Source organism: Cavia porcellus, unplaced genomic scaffold (genome assembly GCF_034190915.1).
Source record: "Cavia porcellus strain 051 isolate PalLab524CR breed Dunkin Hartley unplaced genomic scaffold, mCavPor4.1 scaffold_8, whole genome shotgun sequence".
Taxonomy (NCBI): Eukaryota; Metazoa; Chordata; class Mammalia; order Rodentia; family Caviidae; genus Cavia; species Cavia porcellus.
In genome coordinates this window covers 50520350-50546609 of record NW_026947491.1, presented here as the reverse complement: position 1 = coordinate 50546609, position 26260 = coordinate 50520350, and the positions used below count along the sequence as shown (strand labels likewise).

At 47.2% G+C, this 26260-nt stretch overlaps 2 protein-coding genes across 2 annotated transcripts in view; one reads left to right on the top strand and one right to left on the bottom strand.

The window, feature by feature from the left end:
- Lrp1 (LDL receptor related protein 1) overlaps positions 1–16247 on the bottom strand; it is a 77685-nt gene extending 61438 nt beyond the window's left edge. The window contains exons 1-6 of the mRNA XM_013159084.3: positions 15710–16247; positions 7466–7588; positions 4846–4983; positions 2548–2667; positions 1072–1200; positions 691–954 (exon numbers count right to left, since the gene is read on the bottom strand). Of these exons, the coding sequence (XP_013014538.2) occupies positions 691–954; positions 1072–1200; positions 2548–2667; positions 4846–4983; positions 7466–7588; positions 15710–15776 (841 nt within the window). The 5' untranslated portion in view covers positions 15777–16247. The remainder of the gene's footprint in view (positions 1–690; positions 955–1071; positions 1201–2547; positions 2668–4845; positions 4984–7465; positions 7589–15709) is intronic.
- Positions 16248–16877: 630 nt separating this feature from the next.
- Positions 16878–26260, top strand: part of Stat6 (signal transducer and activator of transcription 6) — a 30461-nt gene continuing 21078 nt past the window's right edge. Inside the window, exon 1 of the mRNA XM_013159255.3 lies at positions 16878–17008. The gene's annotated coding sequence lies outside the window, so the exon portion shown is untranslated. The remainder of the gene's footprint in view (positions 17009–26260) is intronic.

Genomic DNA, 26260 nt, shown 5'->3' with positions numbered 1-26260 from the left:
TTCTTTTTCTCAGCCCTGCGGAGCATTTCATGGAAATGTGATGATGTTAGATGTTGACTCTAGGGCTTTTTGCTTGTTTGTGTAATGGCATCTGAGAAGAGCAGGACTGTGCCAGGCAGTGTATCTACACTCAGCTATGCATGAACCCCATCCCGTGACACTCTTTCTTCTCCCTGTAGCTAGAAGTCCCTTCTGGTCACATCCCCAAGGAAAATGAAGGCTCTGGCTCCTCTGTCCTCAATCATAATTTAGCAGGGTTTTCCTCAGCTCCAGCTTCTTCCTTTCCTAGTCTTGGCTCCTGCTGCATGGGTCAGCCCCTCTGTGGTCTAATCAGCATTCTCCTTTCCTAGAGAAGGTACAGTTTCTGGTCTCTAGAGATTGACCATTCATTACTCCTTGAACCTTCACTTCTCCTTTGAGATCTCTCTCAGCTCACAGCTAGAAATGCAAGAGCCAGCTAGAGACAGCTCAAAGAGGAAGCAAAACTGTGGCTCTGACCTTGCCTTAAACAGACAGCATTGTGTCCATGCCCCTGCCTCAGCCTCAGTCAGGGACATCATATTTGGGCTCCTGCCCCAGATAGGCACCAATCTATCTAAGCTCCTACCCTTATTGCAGCCAGGGTCCCTCTCACCCATCTCCTCTACCGTCCCTTGCCCTCGGAGCTGGGAGTAGGAGTGGGTGACTCACGGTGTAAGCTGAGGGAGATGTTGATAGTGTGCTCATCCACAAAGCCTTTCAGGCCCGGCATGCGGGCACACTTTAGTTGTGTCTGGGCAGCACTGTCTCCAACGTGGACCCAGCATACAGTCTCGTTGGCATAGCTGAAGTCCATGGCTGTGGTCTGCCGCGTGCTGGTAGGTGTGATGGTAGACACCTGAGCCCCACTCAGGTACGTAGCTAGGATGTTCTGGGAGTTGGCGATCAGCAGCACAGGGGGCCGGTCTACTGGCTCTGAGGAGGGCAGAGAAAGGTCAGTGCAGCAAGGGCCCTTGAGTTTCTCAGGCCACTCCCTATCAGGGAATTGCATTGAGGATGTCTGGCATGGAGGTCACAGTCAGCTCCACCCACCATTCTTCGCCTTGCAGGAGCGGTTGTCAGGTTGCAGCAGGTATCCTTCCACACAGCCGCATGTGAAGGAGCCGTCTGTGTTGGTGCACAGCTGACTGCAGGTGCCATATACTGAGCACTCGTCAAAGTCTGCCAGGTAAAAGACAAGGGTGTGGTCATTTCCAGTTTAGAAAGGACAGGAATGTGGTTACCTTAGACACTATCCTGTGTCCATCCTTACATCTGGAAAGACAGTCTGGCACAATCTATTATTATAGTATCAAATGCATGAACCTTATTGCCTAGCAAATCCAGTCTTGGAATTATATATGTCATTCATTCAGAAAACTTTTTTTTGGTGGTGGTACCTGAGGTTGAACCACTGACCTACATTCCCAGCTCCTTCTACTCTCTATGGAGACAGGGTCTTGATATGTTGCCCAGGCTGGCTTCAAATTTGATCTTCCTCTTAAATATCTGGGATTATAGGTGTGTGTCACCACAAACAGCTGTAGAAAAGATTTCTTAAGCACCTATATAGTGAGTTTGGGATATACACCAGCAAATTTTAGAATAGACCCACACTATTGTCATCAAGAAATCTTTATTTGCATAATAAATGAAATATTGTTATTACAACAATGAAGAAAACAAAAGGTAAAGTGTACGATAGAAGTGCTAGTGTAAAGAAAAGTTACTGGTGCTATTGAAAAAAAAAATTAGACAAAGAGGAGCTGGGGGGATAGCTCAGTAAGTGAAGTATCTGCCTCTTGTGTACAAGGCCACAGGTTCTATCCTGAGCACTGAGAGACAAATTACAGAAAGGGAATAGAGAATGCAGGTAATAGGGGTGCGATTTAAGAGTGGTCAGGATAGCGCCACAGAGAATCTGGTATTTATGCAGACTCAGAGAGGAAAATTTAAAACGTTTTCATTGCCTATGACAGAGAGAAACTGGGAACATCTTAGTCATCAATAAGGAGATGGCCAAGTAAACTGTGGTAGTAGTTATATGTCACAGTGGTTTTTCAAAGAATGAGGTAGATCTCTACATATGAACAGGGAAAAATATCTCTGGAACATATTGAGGAACAAACAACATTGTAAATGATACCTACAATATGGTACTCTATGCGAAAAAGGGCATATATACACAGCAATACTTTCAATTAGATTTTCCATGAGTCCATATACACAAATGCACACATGAGTCTGCAAAAAGAGGTAACACAATGATAGCAGAATTGACCTCCAGATAGATGGAAAGGGACCAGAATTGAAAAGAAGCTGTATCTGTACAGACGTATTTGTAATGCTTTAGTTTTTTACAAGACAATTATCTATAATAAGATGAATTTTTAAAAATCTGGTGGAAACAAATGGCTAGGGTTCCTAAGCATGCCCTGGAGCTCCCCCTTTACACCTTTCTTCTCATTTCCCCTACCCTACCAGCCTCCCGCAGCACACGCACACATGTAAGCACGCACACTAACGTACCTTTGCAGGTCTTGTCATCTGCCTGCAGCTGAAAGCTGCTGTTGCAGTAGCAGGTGGGCCCACTAAGCGTCGGAACACAGTGGTGCTGGCAGCCCAGCCGAGAGCAGTTACCTCGGAGCTCTGTGTGGGCAGGAGAGACACACTCAGATCTCCAGACTCATCCTCAGACAGCAGCCTTCCCTCATCTCCTATCAGTCTTTTTTTTTTTTTTTGTTTTTTTGTTTTTGTCTTTTTCCTTTTTATCGGTACCAGGGATCGAACTCACGACTGCCTGCTTGCAAGGCAGGCACTTATGCCGCTGAGCTAAATCCCCAGCCCCTCCTATCAGTCTTTAAATTTGACTTCAAAGGGGAGGCCAACATTGCCTGAGAGAGACAGGGTCTTAGGAAGCATGTATTGTATTCTGCAAATGTGAGGAAACTGAAGTCTAGATGGCTGAGACTGACTCAATGTCACAGAGCCAATTTTGGCTTGAAACCACCTATACCTGCTCTGGTGTTTGGGACCACCTGTGATCCCACAGGGTTCTGGTACTTGGTTGGGGTCAACAGGAAGAAGATACAGTGAGTCTTATCCCTTTCACAGTCTCTTATCCATGCTGCCCACAGATTACAATGTCAGTGTCAGACGAATGTGAAGAACAGAATTTGAGTCTGTCTTAAGCTCTGGCATAGGAGCACCCTTCGACCCGTCCCTTGTGCCCCTGGAACCTCAGAAAGAAAGCCCAAAGTGGAAGATGGAGAGAAGGAGCAAAACTGGTTCCCTTGGGATCCTTTTCCAATCTTACTTCTGCCACTGACCCACTTCCACAGGGGAGACAGAAGGGAGTGAGACACGAGGAGGGAGAGGTGGGACAGAGTTGCCTGCCCCCACAAGACCAGCGACCCAATTAATGGCCTTGCGTGGGGCCAGGCAGCTGGGCCACAAAGACCCCTTTGTCCAGCTGCCTCACACCCCCACTCCCCCCAGGAGAGAGAGTGGCTGAGATGTTAAGGCGTTTAAGGCACTAAGCCTGCCAGGAAGAGTTGAGATGGGGGCCAGGCCCCAGTTATTCTTTCTCCTCCCTGCTTCCACTCAGGAGCCCAAATGTGCTGCCTTCCAGCCCTCCCCTAAGAAGAGAAATATGGTTCATTCTAGAAAAGAGTTTCTCTTCTGGATACAGAGTGGGGTGGGGTGAAGTAAGGAGACCCAACTTCGGTAGAAGCAGAGAAGGAAGTTCAATTCCTAGGTTTTCCAGATTCTTTGTTGTTTTCAAAATTGAAAAGGTACTCAGACGGAAGTAAACTTGGATACACACAGGAAGAGGTATTAGCGGTAATTGAAGTCAGCCCTTAAGCACACTTCTGCATCCTATTCTAGGAGCTTCAGACAAAAATCAACCAAAGGAAAGGAGAAAAATCTTCCGAAAACCCCTTTGCTCCACACTCCCTGCGTGAGTGAAAGGATCCAGATGTGTCTCCTCCCACAGGCAGATGTTTTCTGACACGTGCATGGCACCAGACAAGGTGGCCCCACCTCCTGTCCTGTGATCGCCCTTCCCCAGGGCCTTGCTCAGGGCCTTTCCAAGGATGTCTGCTCCAGATCCAGACCTCAAGACAGTAGAGAGAGGCCACTATTTCCAGGCAGATAGGTCTGAGACACTGTCTCTTTCCAATTCTCTGATTTCTCCTCAGTTGCTTGCACAGTGACTCAGATGCTCCATGGCCCACAGGAAGACTGCAGACCAGAGCCACAGGTAGAAAGAAGTCTGACTTACCCTGTAATGTTCCCTCCTCAGACTAGAGGGCTTTCCGAACGATCACCTCTGAAAGTATACACTATCAGGGAAGGGGGGTATAAAGCAGATTCCAGGGTCCCCCCAAACCTGCAATTCCTGGAGATCTGTCCAGGGCACTGGTAGAGATAGCAAGTAAATAAAACTGTAGATCCTATTAACCCCAGCTTCAATCACAGCATCAGGACTTACATCCTTTTGAAGAAAAGATCTCACTACTCAAAGCAGAAAGTATAAAACTACTGATCTCTTACAGATGAGAAACAGGGGTCCAGAAAATGCACACACAGCTAGAGGAAGTGCCCAAGCCAGGGCATTTGTCTGATCAAACTCCAAGCCCAAAGGCTCACCAAAGTCATCTGCCATTTGATGGTAAATCTTGGCAGGGGAGTAGAACAAACCCTCATCCCCACTGATGATGCAAAGAAGAACAGTCCTTGAGTGGCAGGCCTTCCACTCCAACAGATGCCAGGCAAAGAGCTCATGCATCTACCAGGAATGGGAGAGTATATCACAGTGCTTACCTCGGCAGTGAGACCCTTCATCTGAGCCATCCACACAGTCCTGGACCCCATTGCAGAGGCGGGACATGGGAACACAGAGTTCTGTGCCCAGGCAATTGTGTTCATTCGGCTGGCATCGCTGGGCCTTACTCTGTGGACCTGCGGGGAGATGGAAGAGTTGGCACAACCAAGTTGGCTATGTAGTTGTCTGGCCAGCATTCACTGAGTAGGGCTGTGGGGATGGGATAAACTCAGACTGTGGTTTCAGAATCAGCACTTTTTAGAAGTCTCAGGTGTTTGTTAGATCCTTCAGCCCCTAGGGTAGTGAAGCTGCACCTTTTAGACCTTTCAATGATGACAAACAGCTGGCTAGAGCATGTGTGCCACAGGTTCACCACCACTGCCCTAAAGCTTTCATTCACCATTTCCGACAGCAGCCACATATCTGGGAACAAGTGGAGGGGAAAACTATACCTTCAACAAAGGGCCCACCCCGTAATACTTTATGCCTCAGCATTCTACACTTAGGAGGCAGGTTGTGGTCAGAGGTAAAAGGTTTTATTTAGCTGAGTCCATGGCAAAGAGAAACTTAAATGATAAATAACATTTCCTTTCCATAGCTCCCCAGAGAACAGAGCCTGGGGATGAGAGTGGCACCAGATCTTCTAGAACTGCACTGAAATGTGGCTATCAAGCATCTGAAATGTGACTGGCTCAAACTAACTATAAAATTATATTTTAAAAAATTATAATGTAAATATAATAATAATGTAAATGTAACTATAAAAATACACAGGGCAAATATCTCTGATAAATTTTCTATGGGTAATTTTATAGAAATGATAATACTGTACTGCCACATGTAGTGGCATACACCTGTAATCCCAGCACTCAGGAGGCTGAGGCATGAAGATTGTTGCAAGTTTGAGACCAGCCTGGTCTACAAAATGAGCTCAAGGCCAACCTGAACTGCATAGGGAAACCATCTCAAAAAAGATCAATAAATAAATAAATACATAAATAAATCTGTACTTTGGATGTACTGGATAAATTATTAAAATTAAGTTTTTACTTTTCTAAAACGTGAGTACCAGAAATTTCAAACTTGTATATGTGACTTTTGATACATTTCTATTAGCACTAATCTAGACTTCCAACCCAGAGCAGTGCCCTGATGAAAGGATTTCAGAAGGGTCAAATGTTGTGGCCAACTGATGATGTGTCTGGTACTTTTGGAACTGCCAGGAGGGTGACTATACATATGCCCACACGGATTATGGACCTGGGACAGTCTGCATGCACAAGTGAGGGGTGGGAGTGTGGTAGATCATGGTGTGTGGCAAGAGTTTGTGTGGGAGGATGGTGTGTGCATGCCTCTGTTGGTGCCTGTGTCTGGATACATCCGTCACCGAGTGCAGGCTGTGTATCTGTACCCACTGTGAGAAGTGGCATGGACTATGCCAGTGTGTCTGTGCCTTTGTCAGACTAGGGATAGGGAAGTTAGTGCATGGGGTGGGGTGGGATGGGGGTGTCTGTGTGTCTGTTGTGTGTGTCCAGGAGTGTGCCTGAATGGATGTGATGTGGGGCTGTGTATAAGGTGGGTGCGCACCAAACTGAAAAAAATAATGGACAAAAAGAGCAAGCACTGGGCCATCTTCATGGGTTTCTTTACTCTGAACATCCAGGCATAGGGTCAGAAATGTAGGCTGCAAAGGTGGTGGCATCGGACTATAAAAGATTACAGGACAAATACTCTCGGCTCTACTTCTCCAAAGTAGGGTGTGGGATGAGGACAAAAGAACTGATGGGTTCATTTTTGCTCCTAAAATTACCCCTAATAAATACAGGTTTAGGTGAGGAAAAGACACAGGATGGGACTGGAGCAGGATAACACCTGGGAGAGAGAACAGGCAGTTGTGGGACAAAGGGTCACCTAGACTCTGAGCCAGATTAGCCAAGCAGGGGTGATTCTGAAGGTAGAGACCCCAGGACTCTGCTGGTTGCCCAGAACCTGGGTCCTGCTAGCAAGCCCTCTACTCCTCTACTGGCAGGGTGAAGATTGGGTGGGGACCTTTCTCCCAGTTTAAACAGCTGCCACTGATTACACCATTCATTGGGGGCAGGGGAGGCGGGGATAGCGGGGAAATGTGCAGGGGTGGGGCTTCCGGTACAGAGAGTGAGCAAGACCCTGGCCTTTGGCCTGAGAGCATAAGGACAAAATGGTACCTGGCAGGATTTAGAAACCACTCATCAGGGCCCAGGAGGCTCAAAACTGGGAAGAAGAAGAGCAGGAGCTGCCAAGCCATCTTCTGGCAAAATCACAGCCCAGAGGACAGTCCCCAATAGGCTCAGGAGTGTAGTAGTCCAGGAAAAAGTCAAGGTGCCATTCCTTTGCACACCAGGCAAAGTATTAGGCACTGTGAAGAAGGAGCAGAGGGCGCGGGCCAGTGGCGCAATGGATAACGCGTCTGACTCCGGATTAGAAGAAGGAGCAGAGGACAGTTTTAGCTGTGTCATGGGCAAACATAACCACAGAGCAAGGTCCACACCAGGTTACAAAGTACTTGTCCTCATCTCAAACATCTGCCAAAGGAAAGAGATGTCAAGAGTTCGGAAAAAGGGACCCAGAAAAGGTACTTACAAATCTCAGGGGCCTCATCAGAGCCATCTGGGCAGTCCCTCTCGCCATCACACCGCCAGCCCTTTGAGATACAGGTGATTTGGTCTCTGCAGGCAAACTGCTTGGGGCTGCAAGTCTTAGGGGCTAGGGGCAAGGAAAGAAAGAGAAGTATAAATAGGGGGCTGGGATTTAGCTCAGTGGCATAAGCGCCTGCCTTGCAAGTGTGTGGTCATGAGTTCCATCCCCGGTAAAAAAAAAAAAAAAAGAAAAGGAAAGAAAAGAAAAAGACAAAAAAAAAAAAAAAAAAAAAGAGAAGTATAAATGATGGGTGGAGGCCAACGTGGAGGCCCTGAAGCTCCCCATGACTCCCTTTTCTTTCCTAGCATTAGTCCCATGGTTCTGGATTCTAGCCATAGTTGGTGTGCTTGGCTACTTGACACTGTGTAGCTGTGACAGCGGAGGGGAGGGATCCAAGGAGGGCTTTACTACCACCACCACTGCCACCACCAGATCTTCAAGGTTGCATGACCAGTGTGCCTCTCCTCCCCCTTCAGGGTCAAAGCCTTTGCTGCTCTTGTCACTGGGACCAGACACTAATACCCCAGGCTTTGCTGACTAACAGCGATGGGGCCTTGCTGAGTTTTCTCTTCATCTTCCTTTCACTCTCACTAGTAGCCCACAGCTGGCCTTTTCTAACTTCTTTTCTTCTCTGCCCTCTAGAACACTCCTGGTCCTTGACTCAATACCCCAGATAACTCTAAGCCCAAATCACCAGGTCTCCAGATGGGAACTATGTATAAGGAGGTACCCCTATCACACAGAAGAGCTCAAAGATGGAATCTGCAGAGGGACAGGAAGCACTGGCCAGGATAGAAACCCCCAACTACCACCTCTACTTTCTAAAGACATGGCCCCCTTACTGATTAGACCTCAGGGGTGTTTTCCCACAGAAGTGCTCAGGTAAGAGACACCAAGAGATTGCTCAGGGTACTACAGATAGAGAACAGAGGCGGAGGTGGCAGGTGTGACTTTTAGTAGTTAGTTTCTGCTCACCAGCTGTGGATTTACAACATTTGGGACCTCCTAGGCCTGCCCTTCCCCCCTGTACTCTTCCCTCCTTTGCTTCCAAGAAGGAGTCAGAATGGTAGCAGCCAATTCCTATTACTCGAGCTTAGTATGTTCTGGGAACTGTGGTAAAGCAGTTCTTTTCGTGTATCATCTGCTCTAATCTTCCCCACAGGGTGACAAAGTAGGGACCACTCATACCACCATTTCACAGAGGGGAAACTGGGCCACACTTGCCTGGGGCCATAGGCAAGTGACAAAACCAGAACTCAACTGAATTCAGCTGACTTCAGGTTCTTAACCAGTGCAGTTCATAGCAGTCTCCTATTCCTGAGCTCTACACACCCTATCATCATGTCCTCCATGGTGGTCCTTGCCCCTCATCCAGAGCAGGATTCTCAGTTTCCTGGTTCCTTGTCACCTTTTCCCTGGCCTGTGTCAACTCCACTTCCATTCTGCTGGCACACACTGAAGGGCACCCCTGGGCCAGCCTCTGCACTAGGCACTGAGATGCAAGAAGGAGCCTTATTCCCACTGTGCTCTGAAGAAGACAGTGGTGAAGAACTAACTCAAATGCAGAGCAGAGACGGAAGTGTAAGGAAAGTATGTCAGGGCTCCGAGGGAGGGAGGAAGTCTGATGGGGGTCATGCCGAGATGTCTTCTCTTGGTAACCCCCATCTCTGGCAGAGGGGACTGCGCTCAGGCCCCTGGCCAGAACCAGAGCTGAGTTCAGGAAACACATCAAGGATGGCATGGCCAGGCCCCCACCGCATCCCCCACTGCCCCCCTATCCTGAGCTGGGAATAAAGGCCCCTTGAGGAGGTGGATAATGCTGAGTTCATTGCCCCACTGGGCCAGCTGTGAGGTCTTCCCGGGAAACACAGCCCGCCAGCCTAGTTAGCATGCTGGAGAACCAACGCTTCCCCTGGCCAGCCAGGCCGCCCGAGGGGGGTGAAGGGGCTGCAGTGGGACTCAAAGGCAGATGGGATGTTTGGAGCCTAGGAATGGACCACCGTGCTCCCCCTACCTCCATGAGTTCTGTCCTCCCCAACCTGGTCTGTGCCCTCTTCCCTCCCCCGGCCAGAACGTACAGCCAGAGCTGGAGGTCATGGGTTGGTCATTCTAACCTCCCTTCTATTCCATGGTCCCCCTTCTTTGGCCCTCACATAGTCCCCCCACTGTCCCCCACCCCCATTTTTGGCCTGAGCTCGACAGAGGAAACAGCAGCTGGCAAACTCCAAAAGCTGGAATGAGAGATTCACAAACCAGATGTGCTCTTCGGAGAGAGGGGAATGGGGGATGGGAGCAGTGAAAGGAAGAGGGCTCTGCCCCTGTCCAGAGCAGCATCTCCTCTGGCCCAGTGATAGAGGGCTGGCGGGTATATATGTCTCCAGAGGATCAAGGTGGCACAAGGGTCATGGAGCTGTATGTGAAGGAACTTCCCTGATGGTGGAGAGAGCCCCAGGAATCTCAAGTGAGAAGGTTGAGGCCTGTCTTTGATTTCCTTCAGGGGAGAAGGGAGAAAAGAAATACATAACCTACTTTGGGGCAGTTTCCACAGCCAAGGGAAGCCTCCTCCAAACTGGGGTGGGGATTGGGGTGGTAACTTATAATCTGCTTACAGGCAAAGCCAAACCTATTAACTAAGCCATCTGAATCTAGCACTCAGAAAACCACCTTTGTGGCCTGCAGTTCAGATGGAGAAACAATATTGCCCTAAACTAACAGCCTCCCGACTTCACAACGCGAGGTTATACTCTTGAACATGGTCATTGTTGCCAGCCACAAATATTGAACCCTGTCGGCATTGACTCATTTGGATCCTCACAACCCTGCAGAGGTGGGTGCATAAATCCCATCTTATAGATGAGGAAACTAATGAGCAATAAGTAACTGAGCACTTAACCCAATTTAGAAAAGAAAGGACAAAGAGAATGTCAGTTCTTCAATGCTGGGAATCAGGAGATGGATTAGAAGGGGGTGGCCTTTAGGGACCCTCCAAAAGGAGTGGGGCACAGAGACGACAGAGATGGACAATGATGGGGCAGAAGAGAGTGAAGTAAGAGGAAGAAGGAGGAGGAAAGGACTAGAGAAGGAGGAGAGTAAGCTAGGTTCCAGCAAGAATACCAGGACACAGGGGCTGTCTGTTCTCAGTTTTGCCTAGAGACGAATGTGACCGCCATGCTAACTTGGCCAATACCCCGCCCACCTCCCTCCAACCCAGGCGCCTGGCCCAACCATGGCCCCCAGGGCCACTAAACTGGAGCCAGAGCACGAGGTGTGGGCTTGGGTGTATGTCCAGACACAACACAGACCCTCCCCGCCACCCCGCTTGAGCCTTGGCTGACATCCTCTGTCCCACTCTGGGACCTGGAGTGTGGGGTGGGGAAGCATGTCTGGCCAGAGAAGAGTGGCAGGCCGAAAAGCCCAGGCCTGGCAGGACCGTTCTTCAGAGGAGGGGCCCCACTTTTCAATGTGTACTAGGGGGCCCCCGGACTGTGCTTCCTAAAAGGACAAGGAGACCAGAGACAAGAAAAGCATGAAGGAGACCATGCGGCCTTTCTCAGTGCAGGGGCAGATAGGCTTTTATCTAATAGACGGGGGATGTTTTCTAAAGGGAGCCACATGGTACATCTAAGGGACAGAGAACCCCAGACACCCATGGCTGGGGGGCAGAGCCTGCAGGAATTTAAACCTTCAGACTTAGAGGGGTGGGGCAGCAAGGGCCTTCCAGACCAAAAGGAACAGCTTTTCACCAAATTTTACGTATTTTGGGTGTTACCCAGTGGCTCCTTCTTGCAGCTCAATGAGGCTCAGACACATTTTTGTCATTCCTGAGTCTGGGCCTCTGCTCTGCGGCCTAGACAGATGGACAGAGAGGGTGGCTTAGATTGCCAGAGGAGGAAAAGGGTCTCCCCTTCCACCCTGAGTCAATATTGACTCAGCAGGACATTAGCCTGATCCATGACCTCTCTAACATCTCCCCCCCCCAAATAAAATCCAGACCCCTCAAATGCCAGCAAAGGTCAGCATATCTCTCAGCAGGGCATTATAACCCCTCTTAACGTCACCCTGTATCTCCCTCTATCTCCCTCAGACTCCTGTCAGGAGGAAGTTCTGCCAGGAGTCTAACCTTCTTTCCTACTGAAAAACCACATTTCCCCCCTCTTAGCCATAATGAGTAACATTTTCTTTCTTCAAAAACATTCTCTCTAAAACTTATTCCCAAAATTAGTGAAGCAGAAGGAGAGGAATTTGAAGAAAAATGGAAGGGGAACTTTCACCATGCAACTGGATGGTCTGGATCTGGACAGAGAGGGGAGGAACAACTTCAAAATGGTAAGGTGGGGAGCTAGATCTAGAGTAAGGGGGAGAACCCAGGGAGGACTGCCCTCCCAGGCAGTGTTTGAGATACCAACAGGCCTCGATGAAAATAAGTGGAGACAGGCAGACGAAAGTTAGACAAATGACAGGACAGAGTCACGGCAGAGAATGCCACAGAGAATGGAAAAATAACAGAGATGAACCAAGAGGGCCAGAGACAACATACTCAAATGGCAGACAGACAGAAAAAAACAGAAAGGAAAGTAGGCAGGCAAACAAGACAGGAAGGGGGCTCAGCCCAGAGGCTGCCAAGATGGTCACAGAGCTGTCCCAGGATGACCTGAGAATAACTACCCCACGGAGTCTCAAAGTAGCATAGGGGCAGCATATATCCTGGCTTGGGGCAGACAGCGTTCCGGCATTCCCAGTGTCCGACCCAAGGCAGACCCAGAAGAAGGACCACTACTCCAGACCTGGAGGGTGGGTGGAAGGAAACCAACTCTTTAGCCAGGGAAGCTGCACGCAGTCTGGGAAACACTCTCATCTCAGCTGTAAGAGGGGCAACTGCCACTCCTCCCACACCCCTCAACTCCTTCTCAGGGAGGTTTTATGCTGGTGCCTGAGGCCACTGCACCGGAAACACTCCAGAGTCAACTGCTTCCTTCTCCAAACAATGCAGGATCCTGCAACCACTCTGAAATCTGGGACAGAACGTGTAGGGGTGGGGGTGGGGATGCACCGGGTTCCCTAGGGCTCACCTAGAGCCCCACCAAGTCAGGGACCCTTATACAGTCTCAGTCAACTCAACAGTACCTGGTTCCCCAAGGATAGGAGTCCCCTTTCACTCTCCACCCCCAGCTAGAGTTCTTGAAGGGTGGGCAGTCTAAGAGGTGGGGAGGATCCTCAGAGACAGAACACTGGGGAGGCTTTGGGCTTCGATGTGCAGGGCTGAGATGCAGTAGGAGGAGAGGACAGTGAGCCTTTGGGAAGGAAGGACTTCCCAAAGGTAAGGAAGATGGTTTAGTTTGGTGCTAGGCACTGAATTGAGGCTCTAAGCACGCCAAGCATGTACTCTTCCATTGAATAAAACCCCAACCCGGGAAGGAGTTTTGAAGTTTGGGGGAGTTTGGGCAGGATTTGACTTTGGGCCGTGCCCTGGCTGACAACCCTGGCAGGTCTAGTCTTAGGCAAACGGTCAAAGGTAAAAATAATAATGATGATAAATAATTTTTTGAAAACTAGAGAAAATGAAGCAGAAACAAGATTGGAAGGAAAAAGACTTGGGAAGCAGCCTCAAGATTATTATTCAAAATAATCTCCAAATGAATTTCTTACATATCCCTGCTTTGAAAGATGAAGGTAATGAGAGATATGTAGAGCCTGGTAGGAGTAGGGAGAATGGAGTTTGGAACTTTCCTTTAGAGTCAGGAGGCTGATAATACTCCTTAGCTATTCACTTGCTCCATTAATTGGTAACAAGTATCCCAACTCAAAGGGATGTGTGGAGAGGGGAGGAGAGAGAGAATTTAGCCTTCTTCCCTGAGCCCTTTCTGTGGCAGTATCTTCTCCACTACAAAATGTCCCTGAATCTCAGGAAGACTCTCAGTGATCCATCTTCCCAACCCTGTTCCAATCTTTTTCCCATCTTCCCCAGTAGCAAGTACAGTATGCTTGATTTTGTCTACTGTGGGGAGGGACAATTCTCCAAAAGAAGGGAAGCCTGGCGGCAACTTCAAGCACAGAAGAGATGAAGAAGAGAAAGGAGCAAAGTCTGTGACAGCAGGAGGAAGACTCTACAGTAGGTAAACTGGGCCAGATTTCCTCCTATAGAAAGGAAAGGAAGTTTTTTGGGCCCAGAAGTAAGAAGTGGGGATCTGGAAAAGGCTTTGTCATTGGATAGAGGTGAAGCTACACTTTACAAAATTCTCCTTTCTTACCCTCCAGAGTATTCATTCCTATATCTGTTTCTAAGGGAGGGATACGTGTGTGTGTTTGGGGAGAGGTCTCTGCTTCCTGGGACTCTGAAGAGAGTTTGGTCTGAGTTGGGGATACAGAGGTGGGTATGGTAGTTTTAAGAAACGTAGGGAGCCAGTTTAAGGAGAACATGTTTAGTCTTCCTCTCCAACCACTGTGAATCAACATGGTGTGGCAACCAGGATGTGAGAGTAAGGCTCCCTGGGGCTCATTCCTGACTAGGCCTGTTATCTTTTTTGCTGTCCTCTGAGACTCCTTCCTTTTGTCTAACTCTACCCACCTGCCTTCATGGGTCTCCTGATGGTGCTTCTTCTCATCCAACACTTTTTTCTTTTCCTCCCAGAGGGAGCTGCACCTAAATCTTTCTGCCTCTGTTTCCCCTTTCACCTCACAGAGCTGAGAGCAAGAGGAAAAAACCAGATACTGGACGCAGTCAAAGGGAGAGGGTAGCTGTGTGGGCAGGTCTGGAGGATTTTCAGGGCTGAGCCTCTTTCCTTCTCTTGTGGAGGATCATTGTGTGTGTGTGGGGGGGTGCAGATAGACAGTCCCCAGGATGCATGGTTAAGAGCCACTGAATAAACTACTTTTTCTGGGCACAGCTGCTTTCTGATCCTCTAACCTTCCTCCCCCAAAGGAATAACTTGGGGAATGGGGAGAGAGATAGATAATTTGGTTTCAGAGAAAAACTTTCCCAATCCCAGTCTGGCAAGATTTATAAAGATAGAGGAGGGGTGCATGATGGTATGAGGCTATTTTATGCTTTAGTGAGAGGATGAAGATGACAGGAAGCAAAGAGATCTCATCTGTTTTCAAATCAGGGACCCAGCACAACCCAACCCCATGACCCCTGCTTAAAGCTTAAGCAAGGCTTAAACCAGTGACTCACAAGTAAGAAGAAAAATAGCCACAGAAAAAGGAGAGAAGGGTGCCCCATTTTCCCAGAAGAACAGCGTTTTAATCTAACTCTGCAGCTATACCTGTGAGTGCAATGGAGTGGGGTTCAAGGAGCAGCTGGGATACGGGGCACAGTCATAACCCCTATCCAACCTACAACTCTCCTTCTGGTCCTGTGGATCAAGCTAGAAGTGGGGCGCAGGTCCCTCCCTCCCTCTACTCCAGCATTCCAGGCCACTCTCCAGTCCCCTTCCCCAATGATGACATCTGACGTTTTCTTCATCTCAGGGCTCTCAGGAATTAAGAAGGAAAACTCCAAGTCACATAGCATCACCATCCCACTTCATCCCCCAAAACAGCTCTACCCAGACGACTGACAGAGATCCTAAGAGGGGAAAGTGCCCACTTTGGAACCCAAGGAGCAGTCTTAATCCTGGACCCAGGCCTTCATGCCTGGGCTCCAAGGCCCACACTACATCCAAGCAGGCAGTCCTCCCTCTCCCCACCCACAGCCTCACGGGCCAGCCTGACCTCTGCTCAGCAGGGCACCCCTGGCCTGGCTTCTCCTTGGAGCCTTCAGAAGCCACTGAAATCCCCCTCACCCACTTTGGCAGCCCTACATTGCAAATCCGGATTCCTTCACAAATCAGATGGGGGGAGCAGGAGGGTGGAGGATGTAGGGGAAGCAGAGGCCCTCCCCAACCCGAGATACGAAGAGAAGGCCTCTAGATCTCAGGATCAGAAAAAGGGGGAGCCCTCTTTTCCTTGTCCAGGCCTTTGGTCTTTGTCTAGGTTGGGGGGCCTCCCTGGGAACCATTATTTGCCCAAGGCCCCCATTCCCCAAATCAGACCCCCACCCCCGCCCTCAGTCAGGCTGCTGCTGTGTCAGCTGGACTGGGATAACAAAAGGCACCCCCTCCCACGTCTCCCTTCCTCATCCATACGCAGGAGTGGGGGCTGGGGAGGGGGTGCCCCAGGGGTCCAAAGGGGCCGTAGAATCTCACTCACCGTCGATAGCGGCCGCGACCAGAGCTGAGAGCGAGGGCAGCAGCAGCAGCAGCGGCAGGGTCAGCATGGTGTGGTCTGATGCAAGCAGCAACCCCCTCCCCTCTGGTCCTGCCACTTCTCTCCTTTGCCCCCCCCCCCAGCTGGGGGGTCCCCTTTTATCTTCCTCCTCCCTGCTTCTCTATTATTCTTTCTGCCGAGCGCACCAGGGGTGTGGGTGAGTAGGTAGCTCTGAGCCCCTTGGGAAGGGCTTGCTGACGGGGGGTGCGCCCCTGCCCCCAAATACAAATCCTTCACCCCTGTTTTACTCCTGGCTCCTCTTTCCCCTCCCCAGGCGAAGCTCAAAGCCCCATCTCGGAGCCGCCTCCGGCTGCAAAAATGCACAATTGGGAGGAGGCGGGATAGGGGGTAGGGGGCGTGGACCGGGTGGGGGAGCTTTTGGAAGGGGTCTGACGGAGCTCTGCGGGCTCCCCTCGTTTCCGCCTCCTCAGAGCACGGGCCTGGAGCTCGCACCGCTCTTCCCCGGACTGAAGTACCGCGGGGGGAGGGGGGGGGGACGAATGGGGAGAGGGAGGGGACGGGAAAAGAGGGAGGGAGGGAAGGGGCGGGGAAAGAAAAAAAGGTGGGGGGGGTGTGAAAGAGCTACGCGGCAATCCTGGGTGTGCGCATGCGCCGATTGGCTAGCTGCCCTGAGGAGGGGGAGTCGGAGTCGCCACAGGCTTTGGAGTTCTGGGAAGCGGTCCGAGAGTGGCAATCCTGGGGCTCCGCTAGCTGGTTTGGGGCTTGGGGCTCCCTCTCCCTTGCTTAGGTCCTCCCCCCACCACACTCCAGAGAGCTGAGGTCGAGGGTGGGATGAGGCAGTGGGCGAGCAGAGTCCGGCGCACCTCTTTGAAACTCGTTGTCATACCCTAGCATTGCAGGCCGCCGCTGGAGGTTCCAGCAGCCGGTGTCTGGGCCGAAGCCCGATTTCCTCGGGAAACCCTGACTGTGCCTCCCTGCCCAGATTGGGGGCAGGGGCCTCCAGTACACGGGGAAACTGCGGGGAAAGGCCAAGCTTTGATTTGGTGTCTGTAAGACAAGCACCGGGACTAGGGCCTGGGGCGGGGCGGAGCGGGGAGGAGGAGGTGCCGCGAGGGCCCGCCCCCACCTAGCTCCCGGGCTCGGTGTAAACAGGGCACCCGCGGGGACACGCTGGAGCTTGCCCGCCTGCCCGGGACTCGGGGATGGAGCCCACCTCAGTACCCGCCCCGCCCTTCTCGCCTGGCACGGGCGCTGGGTGGGCAGGCCCTGGTTTGGAGGGAGGTGAGTCACCAGCGGGTGGGGTTGAGGAAGGGCAACCCATTTTGCCCCGAGAGGTCGGGACTCATTTATTCTGTGTGAGTGGGTGTGTGTGCGTGTGTCTGTGTATGTGTGTGTGTTTGTTTTTTAAATACCTTCTGACTGGCTTCCTACCGAGTCAGGGTTTTAAATTCTGAGCAACAGGAATTTGGAATAAGATGAGGGACTCGAACTCGGCTTCCAGGCCTCAGTTTTGAGGGATTGTCTGCTAGGTGCCGGACTTTGGTCCAGGGACTCACTGCACGGGATGGTACTCCAGTCCAGAAGGCGGTTCCCAGGGGCCAGGGAACTTACTTCTGGCCACTGCCCCCTTCTGGGCGCCGCCGTTTGTATCTGTTTAGTATCTGACTTACTGGATGTCTGAAGTCAGAATTCAGGGAGCCCGTCAGGCGACTTCGGTTGCCAGAGATGGACCTTCAAGATGAGGGCACCAACCTTCTTCTTTAGTTCTAGCCAGCGAAGAGTCCCTGTCTCCATTTCAATGTGCCCTGGCAGAAAAGGGAACAGGGGAAAACTTGACTGTTGAAGCTAGTGAGCTCAACCTTTCCCCCAAAGCAGAGCTTTGTCTTGCTTCTCTTTGCTCATCGGGGATCATGGCCACCTGCTTTTAGTCTCCCAGGTTGGAAACCTCAGACTTTTGGCCAACTTGACATTTGATCTGTCATTCTTGTACGGAGTCTTGCCAGCCTGTGCTTAAGCCCTGCTATTTTTCCCCCCAATATATCTCAGGTTTCCTCCATTTTCACTGCCAGAGGATATCTCCCAGTAGGCATGGAGTCTTATTCTACTTTTTATTCAGCCCACATCACCTAACAGTGCCAGGACCAGGTAGAGATGCACCAAATATTTTTAATGGATGTTCGTTACGTTTCTGCCAGGACCCCTCCCAATATTGTGGTCCAGTAAAGTCCAACTGAAGCCGACCTCACACAACTTCACTAGAAAAACATCAGAATCAGCCAGATTGGCTTGTGAGGGGCTCTGCCTCCAGGCTACCTTACTTACATAGGTGAATCTTCCTAAAACTACTTTCCCTTTGCCTTTTCCATATCAACAAAACTCTACTGGGTGTCTGTAACCAAATAAATAAGAACTCTTCTCCCTGTCATGGCCTCCCAAAATCTGGTGTTGACCAGCATGTTGACATTTTCTTTCTTGCTTCCTCCCAACCTCTGCTAGCTTCTGAATGTGAAAGCATATGTATTTTTCTTAACTTTTCATTGCATATATAATAATAATACTTGGTGGTTAAAAATCTCAGAGTATAAGAAGGTAGGAGGTTGGAAGTATAACAAAACTTTTGGTGCTTCATGGTCCTATTCCTTAGCGCCACCCTCACAGTAACCGTTACTAGGGGTTTCTTGGGGCTCCTTCTAAGAGGCTTTTTTCTTTTCATTTAAACAACTTACAATATATGTGAATATCTTTGAAAACCACCCATGAGTTCATACAGTATACATTCTTGCAACTTGTTGTTTTGAATTAATTCATCTTGATGTCTTTCTGCACTGTATATATCCAACTCATACTTTATATTGGCTACATGGAATCTCCTTGCTTGGGCGCTTCACAGTTGGGTTTATTGGACCTTTGGGTTGTTTCCTGTATGTGAGCTGCTTCTCAGAGAGACTCTGAGATAAGAGAATGCATATTTCTGTGGGACCTTTAATTATTCTGTTCCCCCTGCTCCTCTACACTCCTTAGAAGAGCTTTTCCATTGTTCTTGCTCTGTCCTTTAAAACTCTTTATCTTCTCTTCAAAACTTGTACTCCAGATAGTCCCAAGATCCAGGGGTTAGCACTTAAATTTTGAGAGTTCTGTGTGTACCACAAGACCATAAACTCCTTGAGAACAAAGATCATATCTTATATGTCTTTGTATCCACCCAAGTTTTTCTTTTCTTTTCTTTTTTTCCTTTGGTACCAGAAATTGAATCCAGGCCCTTGCACAAGCTAGGAAAGTGCTCTACCGCTGAACTACAAACTCAGTCTTCCACTCAGCTCTTTACTAGTGAAGAAATTAGCAGGAGGGTTAGGACTGGGCGTCCTTTCCTGATAAGGGGAGGGATGTTGCTGCAAGTATCTTCTCGCCCTGTATGTCTCTGATACTACTCATTCAGTCTCTCTGCCTCTGCATTTTTTTTTCTATTTAAGGAGCTTCCATCCTAAAATGCTTAGGTTTTAATTATAGCTAAAATAGTGGAACATCAAGGAGAAATTTTCTGAAATTCATGATCAATGTACCAAGAATGGTAATACACTGGAAAGAGGTTGTTGTGGGAAGTGAGTATCTTCCTTTAGCAAATTATTAACCACCCGTTTTCTCTTAAGTGTAAAGGCCTGAAATGGGACATTCAGTGGGTCGCTCTGCGACTGAGCAGCTCAGAGGCTAACACCACCTAGTGGTCAGTTAAAGATGTGCGCAGGAAGGTATTCCTAAAGGGTCTGATGGAGAGTGGAAAGGGAGACCAGCAACATTTACAGAGCAAGTACAACCTGCAAGTTGCGTGTAATGGACTTTACATTCCTTAACTCGCTTAGATCTTATGGCTACCTTGTAATATGTGTGTTATTTCCAGTTCCTAGATATTGAAATAGAGGCTAAAGGAAATTAAGGAATATGCTCCCAAGTCAGATGATTATTCAATTTATTTCAATTTCTTAGTGTTTTCACTACCCCTCCACTTCAATCCCCACCCCTCCACCCTGTCCCCTCTGCACTCCTGCTTTAGTGTTAGTTTAGGCATGGCAGCCATTCTTTAACTCTTCTTTACTACTGATCAGGGACTGTACTTGGAGCTGGAACCTGTCTAGTGGACCAGTTTATTGGAGTTTTACCACTACTAGAGGATGGTATCACAAGAAAACCCCCATCCCAAGACTCAGGAATATGGTACCTATCTCAGTACAGCTCGTCATAGCTCTGTGCTTGTCTAAGGGGGTGCTGTAAACTCTCAGCTGGATTCTGGACTTTTCATAAAGGTATTTTGATTTGTATATTGTTAAATCTGTGTTACTGTGAAGGGATGAGAGGTAGGATGTCACACTGTGACAGCTTCTTATTGTGAATTCTTAATGTCCACATGAGAGAAATAAAGGAAACTTGACCCTGCCTCACATTGGGTGCAAAAATTAAAGTGACTTACAAACCTAAATTATAAAAACTAAATTCTGCCTTTAAGTAAACGCACCAAATAGAATTAAAAATTGAGAATAGGAAAATTTTCTTAAACCATAGGAAGCAATAAATATAAAAGAAAAAAATGAGACTGAATGTGGCTGTGCATGCTGTAATCTAAGCACTCAGGAGGCTGAGGGAGGAGAACTATGAGTTCAAGGACAGCCTGAACTGCATAGTGAAACCCTGTCTTAAAAAGGCAAATAAATAAATAGATAGATAATTAAAGCTAAAAAAGAAAATAAAAAAATGAAATGTGAGAATTGAAAAACTTTGCTCATCCAATGGCATTATAAGAAAATGAATAGGCCAAGTAGGCTTACTTATTGATTTGACAAAGGACAAATGTATGTAAGATATATTAGAAATTTCTATGATGCAGTATTAAAAAGACAACTCAGTGACTGCCAAGAAGCATATGAAAAGTTCTCAGCATATTTAGTTTTCAAGGAAATGCAAAGTTCTCAGGTAGGATGGTGAACCTGTTGTCCCAGGTGTGCTGGAACTGACAAGACTAAGGTAGGAAGATCATTTAAGCCCAAGAGTCCAGGACCAGTTTAGGCAAGATAGCAAGATACGCTCAAAAAGAAAAAGGAAATGCAAATTAAAATAAAAATGTGATACCTCCCAATACCACCAAAATAGTTAAACTTTAAAAAATTGACAGTACCAAACAGTGGGACTGTAGAGTAACTGGTACCATCATATATTCATTTATTTTTATTTTTATTTTTTTTACCATCATATATTCTTGTGGGTACATAAAGCGTGTATCAATTTGGATCAGCATGCTCATGCTGCAGTTTCTTATGTAATTAAGCATGCACCTAAGCTGTGACCCAGAAGTAATATCTAGTTGTTTATCCAAAATAGTGAAAGCAGACATTTACACGCAGACTTGAACATAGGATGTTCACAGCAGTTTCTTCCTAACAGCCAAAAACTGGCTATCGCTCACATGTCTGTAATTTATTTAAAAAAGGATAAGCAAATTGGTACAATCTCTACAATGGACTACTACTCAGGAATAAAAATAAATACATGCAACATATCAGACAAATCTCAAAACAGACTTAAAATAGCCAGACGTAAAAATGTATCCTGCAAGCTAGGTATGGTGGTACACACCTGTAATCCCAGCACTCCAGAGTCTGATACAGGAGGACTGCCACAAATCTGAAGTCAGGCTGGATCTGCCTGAGCTACATAGCAAGACCTTGTCTCAGAAAACTAAAACAAAAACACCCACAAAACATCTTGTGAAATACTTAACCTGCTGGAGGACAAAACTAGGCAAAAATCTTGCTTTCATAGATGGAGTCAAAGACTTTGTCAACAGAACCCCAAGTATATAAGAAATAACATCGAGAATCAACAAATGGAATTATATCAAATTAAAAACCTGCACAACAAAGGAAACAACCAACAGAGCGAGGAGGCTGCTTACAGAATGGAAAAAAATGTTGCTAGTTACACCTCAGACAGAGGATTAATATTTAGAATATATAAATAAGTCAAAAAAGACCCCCTCAAATAAAGCACTTGATCAAATATTGGGCAACTGAAAAGAATAGTTCTTAAAAGTACAATTGATCAATAAATACATGAAAAAATGTTCAATGTTGCTGGCCATTAAGTAAATGCAAATCAAAACAGCACTGAAATTACATCTTACTCCAGAATGAATGGCCATCACAAAAAATCAAATAATAACAAATATTAGTGAAGTTTTGGAAAAAGAATCTTCACCGTTGATGGAAAGGAAAACTGGTACAACCACTGTGGGAATCAGCATGGAGATTCCTCAAAAAGCTACAGATAGAAATTCCATTTGACTCAACTATTTCCCTTCTAGGTATCTTCTCAAAAGAGTTATATTATAGTGATACTTACATACCTATCCTCACAGCAGTATAATTCATAGAAGCTAAACCTTGGAAATGGCCTATATATCCATCAATAGATAAAGGGATAAAGAAAATGTGGTATTTATACACAGTGATACTACTGCACTATAAACAAGGATACATTTGAGTCATTTGTAGGAAAATGGATGCATCTGGAGAATATAAGTGAATTAAGTGAAATAACCAAGCTTAAATTTCACATGGTTTTTCTTGTATGAGAAACTCAAAGTATAAATAAAGAGTAAAATAAAAGACAAGTAATAGGAAACAGGGAGGCACATCTTTTGCAAATGGGAAGGGAACCAAGAGATTGGAAAGAGGGGAAGGGAAAAGGAGATAAAAAAAAATTAGGATGTGCTATGTACAGGTACATGTACCAGCTCCCCACAATGAATGTAATCATTATGTACTACAAACATGTACTAATAAAAATAAAAAATTTTTAAATGTATTCTGTATTACTCCATTAATACGAATTCTTAAACAAATCAGAACGGTGGTTGGTAGTTCCCCTCACCCACTCCCAGGATGGGGTGAGACACCAGTGATCTCTCTCTCTCTCTCTTTTTTTTTTTTTGTGGTTCTGGGAAGGGAAACTAGGGCCTTTCATGTGCTTGGCACAGACTCTACCACTGAGCTATACTCCACACCCATGACCTACATCTTGCTAGGACTTTGAGTGTCATAAAGGGAACATGGCAAGACAGAAATTTGAATACAGGGGTCTGGCCTCCCTGAGACCATAGTTAACTGCCAGATGTTGACTTGCTCAAGCCATAAAGCCTTCCGGTGTGAATGCGATCACACAGGAAAAGTAGAACACACAGAGAGATAGGAGGAAGACCAAGAAAGAGAGGCTGTAAAAAACAACTAGAACAGAGCTTTCAAGAATGACTAATATGACTTGAGCTTCACTAATATGACTAATATGACTAATATGAGCTCAGTAGTGGAACACATGTAAAATATGCAAAGCCCAGGGCTTGATCCCCAGCAAAATAAGGGAAGGAATATATCATCATTCTTGACACTTGGGAGAGCATATGTGACATGGACCAGCAGTTTCATTGGTCTTGTGGGGGCAGCAACTTTCTGGCACTGTAATAAGGAGGTGAGAAGGGGAGACAAAAAATGTGAATGTTTCCCAAGAATCTTGGCTGCACAGTGGAAGAGACTAAGGCAAGAGAGTAATTAGAGGGCAGGAATTTCCTTGTAGAGGCTCAGTGCTGACCACAGCTGGCTCCATCCAGAGATGTTTGACTTCGCCCACCCACCAAGGCTGCTTCTTGTCCTGTGAGGTGAAGGCTTGTTGACTACAATAAGCCTAGGATTTGGAGCCCTAAGTCTCCATTTGGAGCCTGCAAATCAGCTGACCCCACCATTGCTCACATCCTGTCCTCTTTGGCAGGCTTTGATGGGCGTCCACCCTTCTTTATTAAGCTTGGTGCTTCCTCTCCCTAACCATTCTTATACTACTCCTCACCATACTCCTTGCACAAAAACCTGGCCCCTCTTTCCTTGTTTAAATCCTGGCTCTTCTCTGAAGACTGTCTTCCTTTATTGAGATCTTATTTACTGTTGCAAGTGCAAGTTGCACAAGATGTGTTGGTGGATGCATAGATAGGCAGCTTGATCTGTCTTCTATTATATTTCCTATGATCTCAGTTAGGGATGCATTTAGCAGCAAGTAACACAAAACCCAAACAGTGGACTGAACAAGAAAGTGCCTAGAGCAGATCCGAAGGTGGTAGATTCCTAAAGAGCCTCTTCACATGGATACCCAGTTCCCAGTGTCTAGTGGACATGGTTGCAGCTGTTTTGATCCCTACAAGTGGGCGTGGCACTAAAGAATAAAATCTTTTCCAGGAGTCCCCTAAGTCCTACTGGCCAGAATTGGATCATTGGTTAGGGCAATAGAAATACTTTGATTTGCTCAGCTAATTAGATTCACCCCCTGAATACCCGGTAGAAGACCTGTACAAAATCCAAATTTTAGTAGCAAAGAGGAAGACCATGGCTGCTGAGTAAGCACCATCAGTGCTTGCCCTAGTAGTCATATAAAATTCCTCTTATGGCCAGGTAGCTTGCCTTCCATTGAAATGTTAGCACATAGCTTAAGGGCAACAGTGCTGACCAAACTAAGTGGGTCCTTCCCTGCTCCTTGACTTTGGCCCTGGGCAAGTTTCTTAAGCTTTCCTGGGGAGGTTTCTTATCTGTAAAATAAAGGCTATCAGTACTATCTAGTAGAATTTTCTGTGATGATCAAAGGTCCCAGGTTAGTACTATCATAGAAGCCATAAATCTATGTGACTGTTGAGTACTTGAAATGTGGTTAGTTCAATGAGGAGTTAAATTTTTATATTGGAGTGAAATAGCCACAGAAATTGGGTGTGGTGATAAACAACTGTACCCTCAGCACTCTGGGAGGCTGAGACATGAGGACTGCAAGTTTCAACCCTGTCTACGCAACTTAGCAACTTAGGCTCTCTCTCAAAGCAAAAAAATAAAAAGAACTGATGGTGTAACTCAGTGTAAAGGCCCTGGGTTCAATCCATAGTACTGCAGAATGAATGAATGATTGAATGAATGAAACTATAGCTGAACATGGTAGTACACACATGTAATTCCAGCTACTCAGGAGGCTGAGGCAGAAGGATCACAAGTTTTGAGGCCAGACTGGGCAACTTAGAAAGATGATGTCTCAAAATAAAATTTAAAAAAAGGTTAGCAATGTGACTCAGAAATGGTGTACTTGCCCAGCATGCAGGAAGCTGTGAGTTCAACCACAGTAATCCTGCCCCAGAAAAAGGAAATGAAAAATTAAATAGCCACATATGTATATTATTGTTATGGGTGGATAGTTTCATTTCATTGTGTTGTTTAGGATAAAATGTACAGTGCTGTTATTCTCTTGCCAACCAAGTACTTGTACCACTGAACTATATCACCAGCCCAGTGCTTTGACTTTTTAGTAGGAATCGAAATAGTACAGAAAGCCTCTTTCAATGTTAGTCCTCCCCCTCCCACACTACTGGGGCTCAAATCCAGGCTCTCATAAACGGTAGGCATGTACTCTACCACTGAGCTACATTCTCAGTCCTAGTTCTTATTTGAGCTGTCATTTACTAATGTCTTGATGACTCCTGGCAGATTTTGGCACCTGAGTCCCCTGAGGTATTCTGCAATCCGGCTAGCTTCAGAGCTGGTGCAGGTAGCCCAGGCAGCCCCTTGGTTCCTTGTCCAACTCAGCTTCATAGATGTAGGTAGCTCCCTTTTGCCCTCTTTGCTACTCCCATAACGAGCTGTACAAACACGCCCCAAGGCGAGCTGGACTGAAATCACAGGCCTGGTCTCTAACAGTGACATCCTAGTCCTCCACTTCTTCATGTCCCTTGCTCCCTGGAAGCCTGGTCTTTAGGTCAGTCAGAATTTTCACTTCTTCACTGCGTTTGTTCCTCACCCACTGCCAATCCTCCATCCCTCTATTTTTCTTCTTCCCTAGCCTCAGCTTGGCTCTTCAAGCATATGGCCTCCTTCAGTTTATTAATCTCCTAAAATGGTGTCCTGGTTCCACACTTACTTCTTCAGTCCATCTTTCACTCTGCAGTTGGGGTGATTGCTCTACTAAATCTCATCCTACTTACTTTCCCGCTTAAATTCTTTAATGCTCCTTATTGCCGACTATCACCTGTTCCCAGAACGAACCAAACTTCCACGGGTACCCATGTCTTTACATATGCTTCCTGCTGGCTCAATTCTCTCTTGTTCTTTGCTTGAGTAGTGCCGACTCTTCCTTCAAGATCTAGTTCAGGCATTACCTCTTCCAGGAAATCTTCCCTGATTTCCTGTATCCCATACTTAGTTTTTTGTCTTTTTTTTTTTTTTTTTTTTTTTTTTTAACTTTTTATCGGTACCAGGGATCGAACTCACAACCGCCTGCTTGCAAGTCAGGTGCTTATGCCGCTGAGCTAAATCCCCAGCCCCCCCATACTTAGTTTAGGTACCCCTCCTGTGTGTTTCCAGGCACATAAGAGTCCTGATTATCCTATAGTATCACTGTCTGATAACTAACCCTAACTTATTTTTCAGCTGTGTCTGAGGATAGACAATACCATGGCTAGCCTTTGTGTAT